General features: G+C 37.5%; 2 protein-coding genes across 3 annotated transcripts; one reads left to right on the top strand and one right to left on the bottom strand.

Annotated features, from left to right (window-relative positions):
* The first annotated feature begins 863 nt into the window (after positions 1-863).
* On the top strand, positions 864-5,030 carry eef2kmt (eukaryotic elongation factor 2 lysine methyltransferase). Of its 2 annotated transcripts, none has more exons than XM_042505038.2 (8): positions 864-1,033; positions 1,776-1,838; positions 1,929-2,009; positions 3,243-3,344; positions 3,553-3,686; positions 4,289-4,533; positions 4,642-4,791; positions 4,891-5,030. In XM_042505038.2, exons 1-8 carry the CDS (start codon positions 878-880, stop codon positions 4,989-4,991), a joined length of 1,032 nt encoding a protein of 343 aa, XP_042360972.2. In that variant the 5' UTR covers positions 864-877; the 3' UTR covers positions 4,992-5,030. The 2 variants fall into 2 exon arrangements, with proteins under 2 accessions (XP_042360972.2, XP_042360973.2); XM_042505039.2 differs by having other exon boundaries at positions 3,246-3,344.
* alg1 (ALG1 chitobiosyldiphosphodolichol beta-mannosyltransferase) lies at positions 4,998-14,146 on the bottom strand. The gene is made up of 13 exons (XM_042505037.2): positions 13,822-14,146; positions 12,443-12,520; positions 12,201-12,304; positions 11,738-11,886; positions 11,472-11,561; positions 10,453-10,566; positions 9,930-10,039; positions 8,890-8,928; positions 8,740-8,799; positions 8,469-8,579; positions 7,030-7,144; positions 6,572-6,647; positions 4,998-5,515 (listed from the first exon to the last, which is right to left on the bottom strand). The coding sequence occupies exons 1-13, from the start codon at positions 14,102-14,104 to the stop codon at positions 5,384-5,386; spliced, it is 1,461 nt and encodes a 486-aa protein (XP_042360971.2). The 5' UTR covers positions 14,105-14,146; the 3' UTR covers positions 4,998-5,383.
* Positions 14,147-15,205: the final 1,059 nt, after the last annotated feature.

The following is a 15,205-nucleotide window of genomic DNA, read 5'->3' on the forward strand; positions in this document are numbered from 1 at the left end:
ACTTAACTGCCATTAATAAATATCATTGATTATTGTTGGTAACCCCCAGTTTATCATGTTTTAACTGTTACAGGTGCTACAATGACAACTCTTATAATCAAAATGTTAAGAGGTATAATACAGCAGAACATTAATGATTTATTAAAACAACAACAATAATAATTTTAATATGCTTGCTTCTCACCAGTACATGCTCAGTTTGTCTGCTGCTGCTCTCAGAGCTGTTGGTGAATGAGGAGTTGGCCCAACTGTAAAGAGACATATCTCCTCCTGCAATGACACAGCAAAAAAAGAGCGGGATGAAAACCTACAACAGACTAAAAATAACAAGCATGTTTTTGACAGATTACTAGCATCAAACCCTTGAAGGTTAAATTGTCTTGGCTCTATGAGAGATAATACCGTGAAATAAAATGAGCTGTGTGCTAAAACAAAACCTGTTTAAAGCATTGTTATTGTCTTTCCTTTCTTATTAAAAGAACATGTTATTTTCCCTTTAATGTGTTTTAGAACTCATTTTAAAATCACAGTGAAGTACTTTTAAAGCATTGCACTCACTTTTCAAAAATTGTTTGTTCTTATCAACTTTTTCTAAAATTCATTTTGTTCATGCATTAAGATTTCTCGTATTTAATTTGTTACTGAAACTTTCTGTACATTTTGTTATTGTATATTAATTTATATGTTTACTTTATTTAAATACACACATTTTTGTTTTTTGCATTGGTACTGCTCGGTCTCTTTCGTGCAGTGTCCATACCGATGAAAAGTCCGTCTGTTGTTTAAATGTATTAACTTTGATATTAACTGATGAACTGATTGAAATAACGAACTACACTACCCAGTAGGTCTAGCGAGAAAAAACTCGAAATGCTTTATGGGTAAGCGGGAAGTAAACACAAACACGTTGAACATGGAGCACTCAGAGCACAACCAAACTTCAGGCATGAAAAGTGTAAATCAGGCGGATATTTTACGGGACTTTCAAGTGTCGTTTTTCGCTATGAGTCGTCTGGTTTCATTGCCCTGGACCGTGAGTATGACCCGCTGCTAGCACACTTCTTATCCCGTGTATATGCACGGCGGTGAGGTATGAATGTCACGCCCAACTCCGTTCAAATAAGTGCATGTTTGTGATTCATTGCTTAGCTGTACACGTGCTCAGTTTCACTATATTACTGAGGTTATTACACAAATCGACAGATTCTTCTGCACACATTTGAGACACCTGCGGGACGAACAGTCTCGACCTTTTTTGCAGACTTGTATCAACTGTAGCTACTGGAAACATTTGTACAAACTGGGTTGACTTTTAAAATGTTATAGCTTGAATTTGCATTAATAAAGTTCTAATTCAATTTTTAAAACTTACAATGGATAAAAAATGAACATGAACAATTATAAATATATATAACATATAACATCACGTTCAGTGCCAGTCTTAATTTATGTTCTGAGAAATACTAGTTTATGCAAAGCAACAATGATATATTTGTTACTGGCCCTCTGCAACATATTTTGTAGCCTGTGGAAGACATATAATTCTGAAATTAAAGTCATTTTTACTTTAAGATTAAAGTTAAAATGCAGATAATTAAAGGTGGAATTCTAAAATAAAATCCAAATCATGGTTAAATCCATAATTTTGTCAGCAATTAAATGTATGACTTTTCTTAATTCAAAACCCAATTTTAATAATAGTATATTAGCAAGTATACCCCATTCAAGGCTTTAAACCACTTTTGAATTTCTAACTGACATCTTCTTCTTTTCAGTATTTGGAAAAAGACCTTGAAAGCCACAAATCGTCAGACCTGATTTCTGAAATCCTAAAACAGGTAATGCAATGTGCAAACCTGTCATGGTCTAAAAATCACAAACAGTCATAAACAAAATAAACAAATATATATCTTTTCTGTTTTTTGCAGACGTGCCTTCACTCTTTGTGCCGTAAGTTTCCACCATCAGCGAAATACAGGAAGCTGTTCCTCTCAGAGATCATTAGACGGGTTGGTGGTCTGTCGCTGTGTCTTTGAACAACATTCATATACATTTGTTGGCATATATATTATAACCTAATCATGTCCTAATAACGGCTTTAAAGTTTTCAGGAGATAAAGTCTTTTATTAATCATAGGAAAAATAAGTTCTGACTGTTATTTGAATTAGCTTAGGTTAAAAGCAGTTGTTGATGTCCAGAATAACTTCCCTTATAGAACCAAAAACAACTCATCATTCAGTTTTATTTATCTTTCTTAATAATTCATAAAACTTACTCTCTGCAAGTAAGCAAGCAAACATGTTGTCCAAAATGCTTAACTATTCTTTTGCTTTGAATGCCACGTTAGCATTGATTTTAAACCTTATGGACAGTCTGGCACAATTTACATGCTTTTCATTCTTCATTTTTTGATAATTTTGGCTGTAAATATACATATAGCATACATTTTGAGAAGACTGTGTAGTTTTGTTTGGTCCTGGATTTTCTAGCTCAGCTCCTACAATAAGTCTGAAATATACAGTGGAAACAAAATTGTTACATTCATAATGTTAAGTGCAAAAAATGTGCCACTGAAACCCATTCAAACTGCAAGTTTTGATCCCACAGCCATCAAAGCATAAAACATACATTGTATTATTTCTGGGTGTCAATCTGGGGTTTTGCCTCAGAATTAGTAATTTTTACTATTGTCCACCACATCATTGTTACCATATTTGGCATATGGAGAAAATACATGATATTTCCACTAGTTGCACTGTCACAATCAATGTTGCTACTAATTATTGACATATCGCAGGCATTTTTAATAACTTAAAAATTCTATTTAGCATGTAGTATACTGAAAATTATTATTTTGTGGGGTTTTTTTACATCTAAAAAAATAGTGTCATCGTGACAAAAACCTGGCATTTAAAGGGTTAAAATTCTGAAAATTAATGATTCTGAAAAGCGCATTCTGTGTGCAGAGCAATATGAGTGTGTGTAATGTTAAAGCGGGCCCTAAGGGTTTGAAAGTACAGCTGATGGGAAGTTAGTCATTATTATTTTGGATGTATCCAGGCTTTAACTGAAGCGTGTAAGAAGTGGAAACTTAAACCTACAGATTGCAGGAACCATGAAAGTCTGTTCAAACTTTCATGGCAATCCATCCGATAGCTGCTCAGAATTTCACTCTGGAGTGTTGGACAGACATCACACCAGTAACATGACAAAAGCGTCCTCTTGTGTGGTGTCTCCACAGCAGGAGGCTGCAGGCTGTGATCCTCTGGACGAGTTGTACGACGCCCTGGCTGAAGTGGTGGGAGCAGAAGACACGACCGAGTGCTACAAGAGCTACTTACTGGTACCAAAGCTGCTGCAAACACTCATCATTCACTGGATTACCGCCAGTCGCTACACAAGCTTTTCTCAAGATAAATAAGTGTCAACAGCCCTGCACATCAGTTGCTTAGTTGTGGACAGGGATCCACACTCATAAATTAAAAAAAAAAAAACACTTCATAGTTGAACACCCTCCCTCCTGACATTACCATGTTGGTTTTGTCCTGCAGCCCAGTGGTGATGCTGTCAGCCTGCTGGAAAACGTAGCTCTGATCTCAGACGGGACCACCGGCCTGGTGACCTGGGAGGCTGCTCTCTACCTGGCAGAGTGGGCTCTGGATCACCAGCAAGCCTTCACCGGCAGGTATCCAAATCCTAAAACCACAACGAGAAGAACTTCAGTCAATCCTTTGAAACCTGGATCTCCTTCACTTTTCTTGTGCTGCTCTCTGATGCCTTTTGCAAGTATTTAAACCTTTGAACACCAAGCAAATTGATTTGATTTCTTAAAAAAGTGAAAAAAGACAATGAGCAACTTCGAAAGAAACGTTCCACCAATTTCAAGGAATTTATAGATTTAAAAAAAAAAAAAAAACTAACAATAAAATTACCCAAAAATGACAAAATATATTGGTAAAAAGTCTGAGCAAATTACCTGAAAATTAGCAAAAAGAGAGTAAAACAACAAAACCCTAAACAAACAAGGAAATGACCTGAAAAGAATTATAATATTGTCATATAACTTTAAATATGTAATTATGACAATTATGAATACAGTTTTTTAAGTTGGTCATTAGCTGCTTCCCTTGTTTTTGAAATAAAGCCAGTTTGCTCAGGTTTCAAAGGGGTAAATGAAAAAAAAGTACTTTTATTCAATAAAAGATTAAGGGTTCTACTTTTTATGACTGCATGTGTACCAAATTAAAAAAAATTGTTCCCTTTTCCTCCCTCTGCTCTGGTCTGCAGGACCGTTCTGGAGCTGGGCAGCGGCGTGGGGTTGACTGGCATCACCATCTGTCGTTCCTGCAGCCCGGAAAGATTCGTCTTCAGCGACTGTCACCCGAGAGTCCTGCAGAAGCTGAGAAACAACGTTCAGCTGAACGGTCTGACAGAGCAGACGTCTCCTGCAGTCAGTGTGGAGGAGATGGACTGGACGATAGCGACAGAGGAACAAATCAAACAGATCGGGGCGAGCATCGTCATCGCTGCAGGTATGTGTGTAACTTTGTAAGTAAACTGCACAGAGGGCAGACAGTCAGCCTCCTGCCTCATCCAGATTGATGAAACCCAGATGCAGATGTTTCTTTCTTGTTGTGCAGATGTGGTGTACGACCCCGATGTTGTTGGAAGTCTGGTGAAGCTGCTGTCCAAGATCATGAGGTGTTCGTCTCCTGGAGTCCGCCCTGAGGTCCTCATCTGCTCCACCATAAGAAACCAGGAGACGTACAGCGGCTTCAAGCAGCAGCTCGGTGAGAGACACAGAGTCTGACTGCAAAAAGAGCTGTTAGAGTAAAATCGTGAAATTGTTTGGATGCTGTTGACTGACTGAATATGTTTTGTTTTGACAGAAAAAGCAGGAGTCAGCCATGAGGTGATGACAGGAGCCGTCAACCACGTGTTTCCTTATAACAGAGTCTCTGCAACAGAAATGATTAAACTGTACAGGTGATACAACTGTAGCACAATAAAGATTTTATTTACAAATATACATCGTATCAAAGTGTCCTTTATACAGTCAAGTGCTCCAAAGTAGGAAAAAAATCTACTGGAATGGAAAGTTTTTTTTTTTTACAGGTGGGAGTTAATCTCACCTGTATGTTACTGCTGCATGTCATTTTTTAAAAAAGTTGAATGGACTCAAATTAACGGTGTGAAAAAAGGATTTCCCGAATGTTTCACTCTATGGATAATCCACACACCATCATTAACATCCTGTGTGCACTGAAAGAATCTACCTTCATCTACTGTCTTCCATCCCAGTGAATCTAACATGTCCTGCTGTGTCTTTTTCTGTTGGTTTGTCCTAAACTTTAAATCATTAAAGTCCCCTCCCCTCCCTCATCAGGGAGCAGAGATCAGAGGTAGGACGTTCTGGTCCCAGTTGTCGTCCCAGCGCTGCCCTCTGCTGGTGCAGAGGTTCCTCCTGAACGCTCCCAGTCTGCCCTCTGAACTGGGAAACTCTGACAGGAGAGACTGAAAACACACAAAGACAAATCAACATCATTTAAAAGAAGTTTAAGGCAGAAGGCAGAGAAAAGATAATGTCTGTTATAGTGGTGGTGTAACCTCATATGCTTGTCAGTGTTGTAGCTTATTGTATCGTAGATGATGTCTTGAACCATAACAAACTTTGTAGCCGATACAGAACAAAAACAGCAAACTGATGCTGCAAAGAACTGTCATCATTCATCGCATGAATGTTGTATTTTAATGTTAACACCTTTTAAACACCTCTAGACTTCATTTATATTCAGGATAAAACTGAATATTTAATAAGAGAGTTTTCAGAAGTCATTGTCACTCAACCTCATCTAAGATACTGACTTTTGCACAAGTTGCTAATTTCTCATTTCTACTTATGAATTATTAAAAAAAACTGCAGGAAAAACTTTTTTTTTAAGTGTCAATGACTAAAATTCAGTGACAAACATATGCAGCTCTGACAAACTTCAGAACTAGCAGCATTCAAGACAAATTTAATTTTGGGGGTCAAATTTACCACATTTTGTGTTCAAAGAGATGTAAACTGAAACCTAAACATTAGCCAAAGCACCTGTAAAGAAAAATTTCAAAAAAGAAGGGTGTGTACATCTACTCATGGATGAGAGGCTCAGGACAGCGTGAGATGTAAACATACATGGCGTCCTCCTCAGCTGGGGATAGCCTGCTCAGTGGTCTGAGGTGAGCAAGCAGCACATGCATGTTTCCCTCTGCACAGTGATACGGAAAATAGTTCCTACATGAAACTGCGCACAACAAGACCTCTGATTTTTCTGAGTAATCAGGTCAGGATTTCTGGAAACAGACATTGCTGTTGAGTTTTTCACTTGGAGAGAGAAGGCAGACATCTCAAATGCTCCAACACTTGGCATGCCAAACCAAACAATTCAGACTGATATACAGTGCTACAGTTAAGACGAAAATATGTATTTCTGATTTGGGCGTGAACTGTCCCTTTAACATGAGCCACCAGCAGCTTATTCATACATGCTCATGTGTCGTGGGTAGATCTGCAGGTATTCCTCTCACCTTAAGCTGCTCTGCGAGCTCCTGAGAGCCTCTGAAGATCAGTCCGTTCTCCTCGTGCTTCACCAGCTCATGTAAACTAAGGAAAAAAAGAGACTTCTGCATTAGCTCTGATACACATTTCAGTTCACAGATTAATTCCAATTTCCAAAGGTCAGCTTGCTCCAAGAGTCCAAGGGCTTTTTTTAATGTCAACACAGATACTTTTGAGTTCCTTTTGACCAAAATCATTCCTAACCTACTAAGAATGCAGCAATAGATTTCTAAATTTACGATGATAATTCTCAAGTGAATCTCTCTTCAGAAATTTGAGTTGATGGACACGTCATCTCGATCATAATCATCTCAAGTAAAAACATTAAAACCCCAAAAAGGTTTTGTTAGTGTTTCTGACAAACTGCAGCATTGATCATATCTCATAAAACAAAAGCTTTTGTATAAAACGAATCAGAGGGGCTCACCAGTTGAAGTGGATGGCACAGACGGGCAGGCAGCAGCCGAACATGTCCACCACCTTCATGGGGAGATCCAGACCGCTGGACGACTTGTGGAGGCACACACCCAGGTCTGCCGAACCTGAACACAAACATATGACGTGTTTAATGTTCCTCTTTTTGTCCATTCTGAGGCTGCTGTGTCAATGTGTACAACTCTACTAGCTTTCACCACTAGTGTTAAGGTACAGTTTGTTTTTAGCTTCTTTTCTTTGTAATTATTTGTGATATTTTATATTTTATGTGCTTCTTGACATTGAGTCCACAAAGTGCTGTAAAAAGCTCATTCAGAATATATATTAGAAAGAGAAATTAGCAGGCCCCGTTAATGCGGGCTGCTGCAATGATGGATTTGAAAACTTGTTTTGCTGTTGGAGGCTGCTGCTTTTGCAAGTGAGTTCCTTTGGGCTGCAGCTAATGACATTTTATATCACTGATTAATATGCTGATTATTTCTCAATTAAAGAAGTATTTCAATGCTGGAAAGTTGGACTTTTCATGAAATGAGGCTGTCTTTGCAGTAGAAAGATGCAAATGCTTTTGAAATTGGAGTATGATTTTTATACTTCAAAGACTTCAAATTAATCTGACAACATTTATGCTGCCTCGGATATATTGTATTTACTATATTTATTTGTTATGAGCACATGAATGGCTCTCCAAAGCTGTATTCATGAGTGGGAAATTTTGATGAATCCCAAGTTGCTGAGTTGTGACGTTTCAAGGCAGCAGAATTGTGGAAAGCATGGAAACAGTGTAAAGAATTGACGGTAAAAAAAAAAAGCTATCATTAACTCTTTGTAGTTGCACATTTTAATATACTTGATCTTTTACACTATGCACAAGCATTTTAAACTTGCACTTCACCTCTGCAACACCTTAAGCCTTTATTCACTGAGAAAACAAGAACATAAAGCTAGCCAAGCAAATATAAGCTACTTATAATGTTATTCAAGCTTATAAATGAATTAAAATATCATCTACACACCTGATATGCTTTCTATGTTCTTTGTTCTGCAGCTGAAGCACAAAGGAGCTCTGTGCTACTTGCTGCTGGTAAACCGTCAGCCACAAAAAAAAACAACCTTTTTACTTCGCGCATCCATGTTTGTTGCTTGTTTCTGACCAGAGAACTTGAATGCATGTATTTCATAATTACTACTGCACAACTGGGAGGTACAATATTTGCGAGGAGCACGGGAAGACAGCATTAGCTCAGAGCAGAGTCATGATTAAAGTTTTGCAGAAATATCTGACTGCATCACATTACTGTGACTCGGGCACTTACTCAAACCTGAGACCAGCATGTTAAACTGCCTTCCCTTTATGTAAAGAGATGCAGCTCTGAGCAGAGCTAAACACAAGCGCACGCAGTAAATTTGCCATGAAATGTTTCACATATTCACCTAATAAGACAGGATAGTCTTCTGCCTCCAGCCAGGGAGTGCAGATCTTCACGTGCTCTAAATGCAGAGTGTCAATCAGCTTCCTGTAGTGTTCCTTCTGAGGACCTTTACCTACACACACACACACACACACACACACACAAACACACACACACACACACACACACACACACACACACACACACACACACACACACACACACACACACTTTGAATGAAACCTCCTCTGAGATGAGACACCAGGATAAAGTGTGAGGTAGCAGAGGGTTACCTGTGATCACACAGACTAACGGTGGTAATGAAGCTCCCCCTTTAATGAAACCTTCATACTCTGTTGAGAACAAACAGATGAGAAGTAATGAACACACACTATCATATTTTATACTCCTGTTTGACAGCATCAGTTTAAAACCTGTCGTACCCTCAAGAGCCTTCAGCAGGATGGAGAAGTCTTCGTCCTCTGTGGAGAGAACGGATGTTTGTTTGATTAGAAACATACAAGCAGTGCTGGATTTAAAATGTCTGGATTATTTTTTCACAATATTAACCATCAGAATAATTAGTAAGCTATTGAGCAATTTGTTTGGGTAAATGAGAATCCGGTGATGTTGTTTCTCCAACAAGCAGCAATTTTTGTTTTGTTTGTTGGAGGCAACAGACAATCAAAACAGGAACAAAAATGATCATCTCCCCTAAAGACATTTATTCACAGCAGTTAAAGATTAGAGCTTGCAAATGACATGTATATTTGTTTTCATTTAATGAGAAAAATATCAGAAAATAGTGACAGTAAAATTTCCCACAGCCCAAGATAATCTATTTCAGTAACTTTTATTTGCAGCCAAAAGAAGCCAAACAGCCAAACAGCCAAAAAAAAAAAAGTCAGTTTATCTATGACATAGAAAAGGGTCAGATCTTGATATATGAAAAGGTAAAAATCAACTAAAATGATTAATTGATTATCAGAGCAGTTTCTGAATATTTTTTGATGACGGACCAGTTGACTGATTGTTGCAGTTTTAGAAAATAATAAACTTTCTGACATTGATCATTTTTCTAATTGGCAGTTTTTCTGTAAAATGACACCCTCAATTGCAAACTTTAGTTCCATTTTGCCTAGAATCCCACAATGCCTTGTAAATTGATTCACTTCTGAAGTGTGCTTTGTACCTTGTTGTGCTGCATTTAGTTGTTCTTTACTGTAAAAACATAATTCCTCCCTCTTTTCTTCACTTTTTTAAAATGCTCATTGTAAGTCTTACTGTTGATATTTTGACAAATTGTAATTTATTCTAATTTATAGTTAAAAATAATCTCATAATAAATAAGGAAAAATAAACACAGAACAGAGAGTTTTCATCACAACAGTGATTTAGTAGCTTCTTTAAACAATACACAAAACATACATCTCAATACGTGTATGTTTAGTCAGTAAGTCATCTTTAAATCTTCTCCTCTCACCTGTCCAGCTGGTGCTGCTGAGCAGCAGCGCAGGTCGCTCCGCCCTCAAGGTCACTGTGTCACCAGTGAGGTCACAGTCTGTAAAAACAGTCCTCTCCACCTGGTCAGACCTGGAAGAACATACAACAGGTGAGTCGAGGTAGTGTGTGTGCTTCAGGGTAATCCAGTGAGGTACAGCTAACTTACAGTCTGACTTTTCTCAGAAATGTACAGACGTGTCTTCTACCACTGTATACATAAACAGCAAATGCATACATAAATGTTTCTGTATTTGGAAACTTTGACAGCTGGACTACAGTTTTAAATGGAGTTCTGTGGCTTTAAAAGTGCATTTGTCTGTAGAGATAAAAGATGTCCAGCAGAGTTAAAGACATGCACACATAGAAAACTTCCACACATTATTACAAAATGATGAACTGCACAAAACTGAAGTCATTCAGTTTGTGTGTGAAATGCCTTTTTAACAAAATGCCTTTTTGGCACTCTAGAAACAGATGTGAAATGCTCCTGTTGTGTTTCTCACCCTTTGCTCTGGAACTCAGGGTAAGTGTTAGCCAGTCTCACGAAGAGCTCGTGCTGCAGCTTCAGTGGAGTCTCTCTGAAGATGGAGGCTGGTCTGTCGTACAGAGTCGTCGCCCTGGAAACAGTCAAAGTGATCTCCCTTCACTTTCCTTAATGTTAAATGGGCTGAGTGGTTAAGCAGGGTTTTATCTTCCAGCTCATGTTTGGATCCAAAGGATTATCCAAAAAAAAATGTTGTTGATATTCATTTTCCCCAAAGGATGGATGGCAATGATTTAACCCTTTAAAACCTGAGCAAGCTGGCCTGATTTCTTTCAACAAAAAAGGGGTGGGGGAAACAAGCATCTTAACAAGAAGTGGGTGAAAAACAGGCAAGAAAAAAGATAAAGAAAATAAGCAACAACAAAAAAGAAAAGCATATAAATGAATAAAAGACCTGAACAAAATTTCTGTAAGATAAAAAAATATATACATTCAAGTATTTTTTTCTGTAATAATATAATTATTATATCCTGTGGACATTTTCCCTTTTTATTTGATAATTTTCTAGTGATTTCTTTTTAAAGATAGTTTTCAGTCAGTATCTTGTCACCTTTTAGTAATCTTTTGTAATAAGCCCTGCATTTCTTGTTGAGTGGCTTATTGCCTTTTTTCTCCATTTTTACAATGGAGAGTAATCAAACCATTTTTCTCAGGTTTCAAAGCTTAAATGCTTGTTAAAGGTTGCTGAAAGCAGCAAAGTAAAACTGGTGCTGATCCAGGTGTCAAAGGGTTAATGAACACACTCTTTGGCTCCACCATCATGACATACTCTACTTTTTTGGCTCCACTGCTTGTGACCCTCAGATAATAGCTTCCTCTTCACTGGGACATATTCACTAAGTCTTACTAAATATCCAAACGTGTTGTTTCGTTAATGCCACACATTTATACAGTTTTGGCATTATAAACATCAAAAGGCTGCTGGTGAGGCTTTAAACCTTAATTTTCATACAAATAACATTAAAAAAGAAATCATACTTGATGCCCCAGTTTTTCTGTAAGTCGTCCTTCATCGCGTTAGTAACACACAGGTTGTGAGTAGCCAGAGGGCCGAAGGAGTGCTCATACCTGGAAGAAGACAGGAAATAAAACAAACTGAAAGCAAACCACTGTGAGAGTATGTTCTGACTTTGTGGGGTCATGCACATGAGAGAAAAATAACTCGAAAGCTTCCCCAGCGATTAATTGATTAATAATCTCTATAAAGTTGAGTGAACTGCCAGCGACAGCCTCACAGCGCTCACCACTTTGCCAGGCGGACCACCGGGTGTGTCGGGCCGTGGCTCAGGGCCATGATGGTGTAGCCGTAGTTGTGCCAGTCGATGACGAATCTGCTGCCACGCAGGACGCACGCGAGCCAAGCCACTGCGATGCTGGGCAGGCCCGGGGGATTCTGGGATACAAATGTGATCATTATCATCAGTCTGAAGGGCAGCAAGGAGAAAGTGTTACATTCACTTCATAAAAGTAAAACTAATAACAGCAGAAGTTGGGTATAGGTAATATGCACTAAAAAAAATTAAAATGGAAAACACTGAAGTGAAAACACTAGTATGGCCGTTTATTCTTACGCAATTTGGTCCTTTTAATTTTTTTATTTATACAGGCAAAAAAATATTAATCAATATTTCTGTAAATGTGCCAGCTGGTAAAAATTGAAAATGCTGTCCATCTGTAGATAGATGGAAACTGAACATCACACTTTACCTGCATCAGTATATGAGACTGTGTCTCCATGTTCAGCAGCACATAAAGAAGCTGCAGACACTGAAGAATCACCTTCGTCACATATGTGAGGATTTTTGGTCCCACTGGGGGAAAAAAAGCACTTTGTGTAAACAACATCATCACTTTTCTGGGATTTTTCATCACTTGTGGAAAAATCCTTAAACAAACAAGGTGCAAACAAAGTGTAGAGGACACAGTAATTACGACATGGATCTGCTTACCTCGAACACCTTTGACCTCTGCTATAGGCACTATCCTTATTTTCTCCTCTCTCAGCACGTCTTTATGAGGTTTGGTATCTAAAATGAAAGAGGAAGAAGAAAAAGACACTTTGTTGAGTTTTGTGAACTTTTGATTTGATTACCTCTCTAAGTTTGTAATATTTAACTTTTATTACTACTTTTAATTATTTATTTTATACTAAAATATTTTTGCTTGACTCAAATAACATTTTCAGAGCAGGACTTAGCAGGGTATTTCTTACAGAGTAGGATCAAATTTGAGCACTTCTTCCACCAACTGGTAAATAATCGCAGTGCATTTAGGACTCTGATGTTTTAAAGTTATTTAGGGACTATTCCTTATTTAAGGGTGGGAAGTGGGAGGTGTGAAATGGGGAGAATGGGGGAGGCACTGTAAACTATTTCAAAAGCACTAGCGAGGAAATTGTGTGTTTTGATTTAGCTTAATTGAGGGACATTTGTCTATATATTAGGGATTGACAGATTATCGGCCTGGCCAATGATCAGGGACAATATTTGGTGTTTTGCCGATTATCTGTATCTGTGTTTCATTTTAATGATTGCTGATAATATTAATTAACTAAAAAGTGTGTGTATTACATTCAACCAACACCAGGGACGACAGTCTGCAATACATGCAAGGAAAGTGTCAGCATTGGAGGAACTTTTATTTAGTAAAACTTCAGGGAGCTGTTTTTATTTATTCTTTTTATATTGAAATTTTCACTGAATTCTTTTTTTAAGTTGCAGGTAACTTGCTGTACATGATGTTGAAAGTTTTTGTTTTAATTGATTATTTACTAAAGGCATTTAAACAAAGTCTGGAGTTGAAATTTGTTGTCAACAACAATCAACACTGCCAGAAAGATTTAATTTTTATTGTACACGCATATCTGTTATCAGTCTCATTAACTACTAATAGTTGGTATCAGCCCTGAAAAAACAATATTGTTGGACCCCTACTTTAAATGATTGCATTTTGCATTGTAAATATTCTCAGAATACCTAAATCTTGAAATACACATTTGCCTTTTTCAAAAATCTCCAAAATCACAACATTTATAATGGCTACAAACTGTGAAATATGCTTTTTTCCTGACTGAGAGAGGGTCATTCATTTTTCCTCAGTCACTCAGGGAGGTTCAAAGAAAAATATTTATAGCTTTGAGGCTGAGGGTCTTATAAATATATTAAAAAACAAAGTCACAATCTGATACAGCACAGTCCCTTATGTACTTCCTTTCACTGCTGTGACAACGTGATTAACAAAGTTTATTAACGTCACAGTTTTTGGGAGACACCTTGATATAAGGGAAATAACTAAATGTATGAATGGCAGCATCAGACTTCATTCTTACCTAAAAACCCGACAAAAGTAACATTATATCCGTGTTTGCTGAGGGACAAGGCGTGATACTGCATCCGAGGGCTGCGACCGATATCCCCCAACACCAGCACACACACCCGCCGGTCAGTCCCGCCGTCCCGCCGCCGCAACCACAGCGACACCAGGACGGTAATAACAGTCAGAGACACTGCCGGCCACGTTATATCTGAACCTGCGGCATAAAGCGCGATTAAAACCGCCGCAATTAACACAAAAAATGCCAGAAAAGCCGTGCAGGTGCAGCGCGTCGCCATGTTTGTTTGGGATTTGTGATGACGTGGCTGAGTAAAGAAGGAGGAGCTTCATATTTAAAGTGACCGCAGACTTTACGACGCGCTCAGTACAAGACCGGAAAAGTACGTGATTGATAATAATATACAATACATTTTCCCTATATTCATAACCCCCCCCCCCCCAAACTTAAACCAATGGATATGTTTTTTTTAATTTGATTTATTGTATTCTTTGTTGTAGCCTATATTTTGTGTTTTAGTTGGATGTATTGTTGCTATGTTTGTATTTTATATTGTATTTTGTTGTACATATCGGTCTTTGTTGTATATTTTCTGTCTTTTTTGTGTACATTGGTCTTTGTTTTATATTGTTTTTTTTGTATATTGTTCTTTGTTGTTTATAGGCTATATTTCATAAGCTATAAATTGTAGCTTTGCTTCATATAATGTAGGCCTATCATAGTTTTGTACATTGTTTTTTGTTATATCGTTTGTTTTTGTAATATACATTGTGTATTTGTTGTATACAATTGTATTTTTACTTTATGTAGACTATAATGCATTTTTATTTCAAGAACCATACTAGAGGGGGTAATAACAAAGCATTTCACTGGACATATGTTGAGTATGTCTAATATTACGTCAAATTTGAAATATTGACCGTCAATTTTAGGTTTTGATCTGCATTTATTATTTCCAGAATTTCTTTTAAATAGCTTATTTCATGTCTTAAATGGAGACATGTTTTTGTATTGTAGATTTCAACAGGATTTTTAGGTTAAATCCTTCCTAATAGCTCCTTTGATTCTTGAAATTATGATTTTATGTTGATAAATGGATCTAATTGTAACTCCCTTTACCCCCCTAATCGAACTCTGTTGAAATCCATAAGCTTTCTTTCTCTTTCTTTCATTAAATAACAAATCCACACACCACTGCCTATTATGTTTCTGTTAACTTCTTTTTTTAGAGAATGGTTTCAGACATTTACTGTCTCCACTTTTTTCATATTTGTATCTATTTATTTATTTAAAGAAAAAAGTAGACTTTATTACAATTGTGTGGTTCCCTCATGCAAAACCTGCAACAGTGCAGACAGGTAAAACTGCAGGAAAACAGGTA

The sequence above is a fragment of the Plectropomus leopardus genome, chromosome 18 (assembly GCF_026936395.1).
Source record: "Plectropomus leopardus strain MGB_pleo_1.0 chromosome 18, ASM2693639v1, whole genome shotgun sequence".
NCBI lineage: Eukaryota > Metazoa > Chordata > Actinopteri > Perciformes > Serranidae > Plectropomus > Plectropomus leopardus.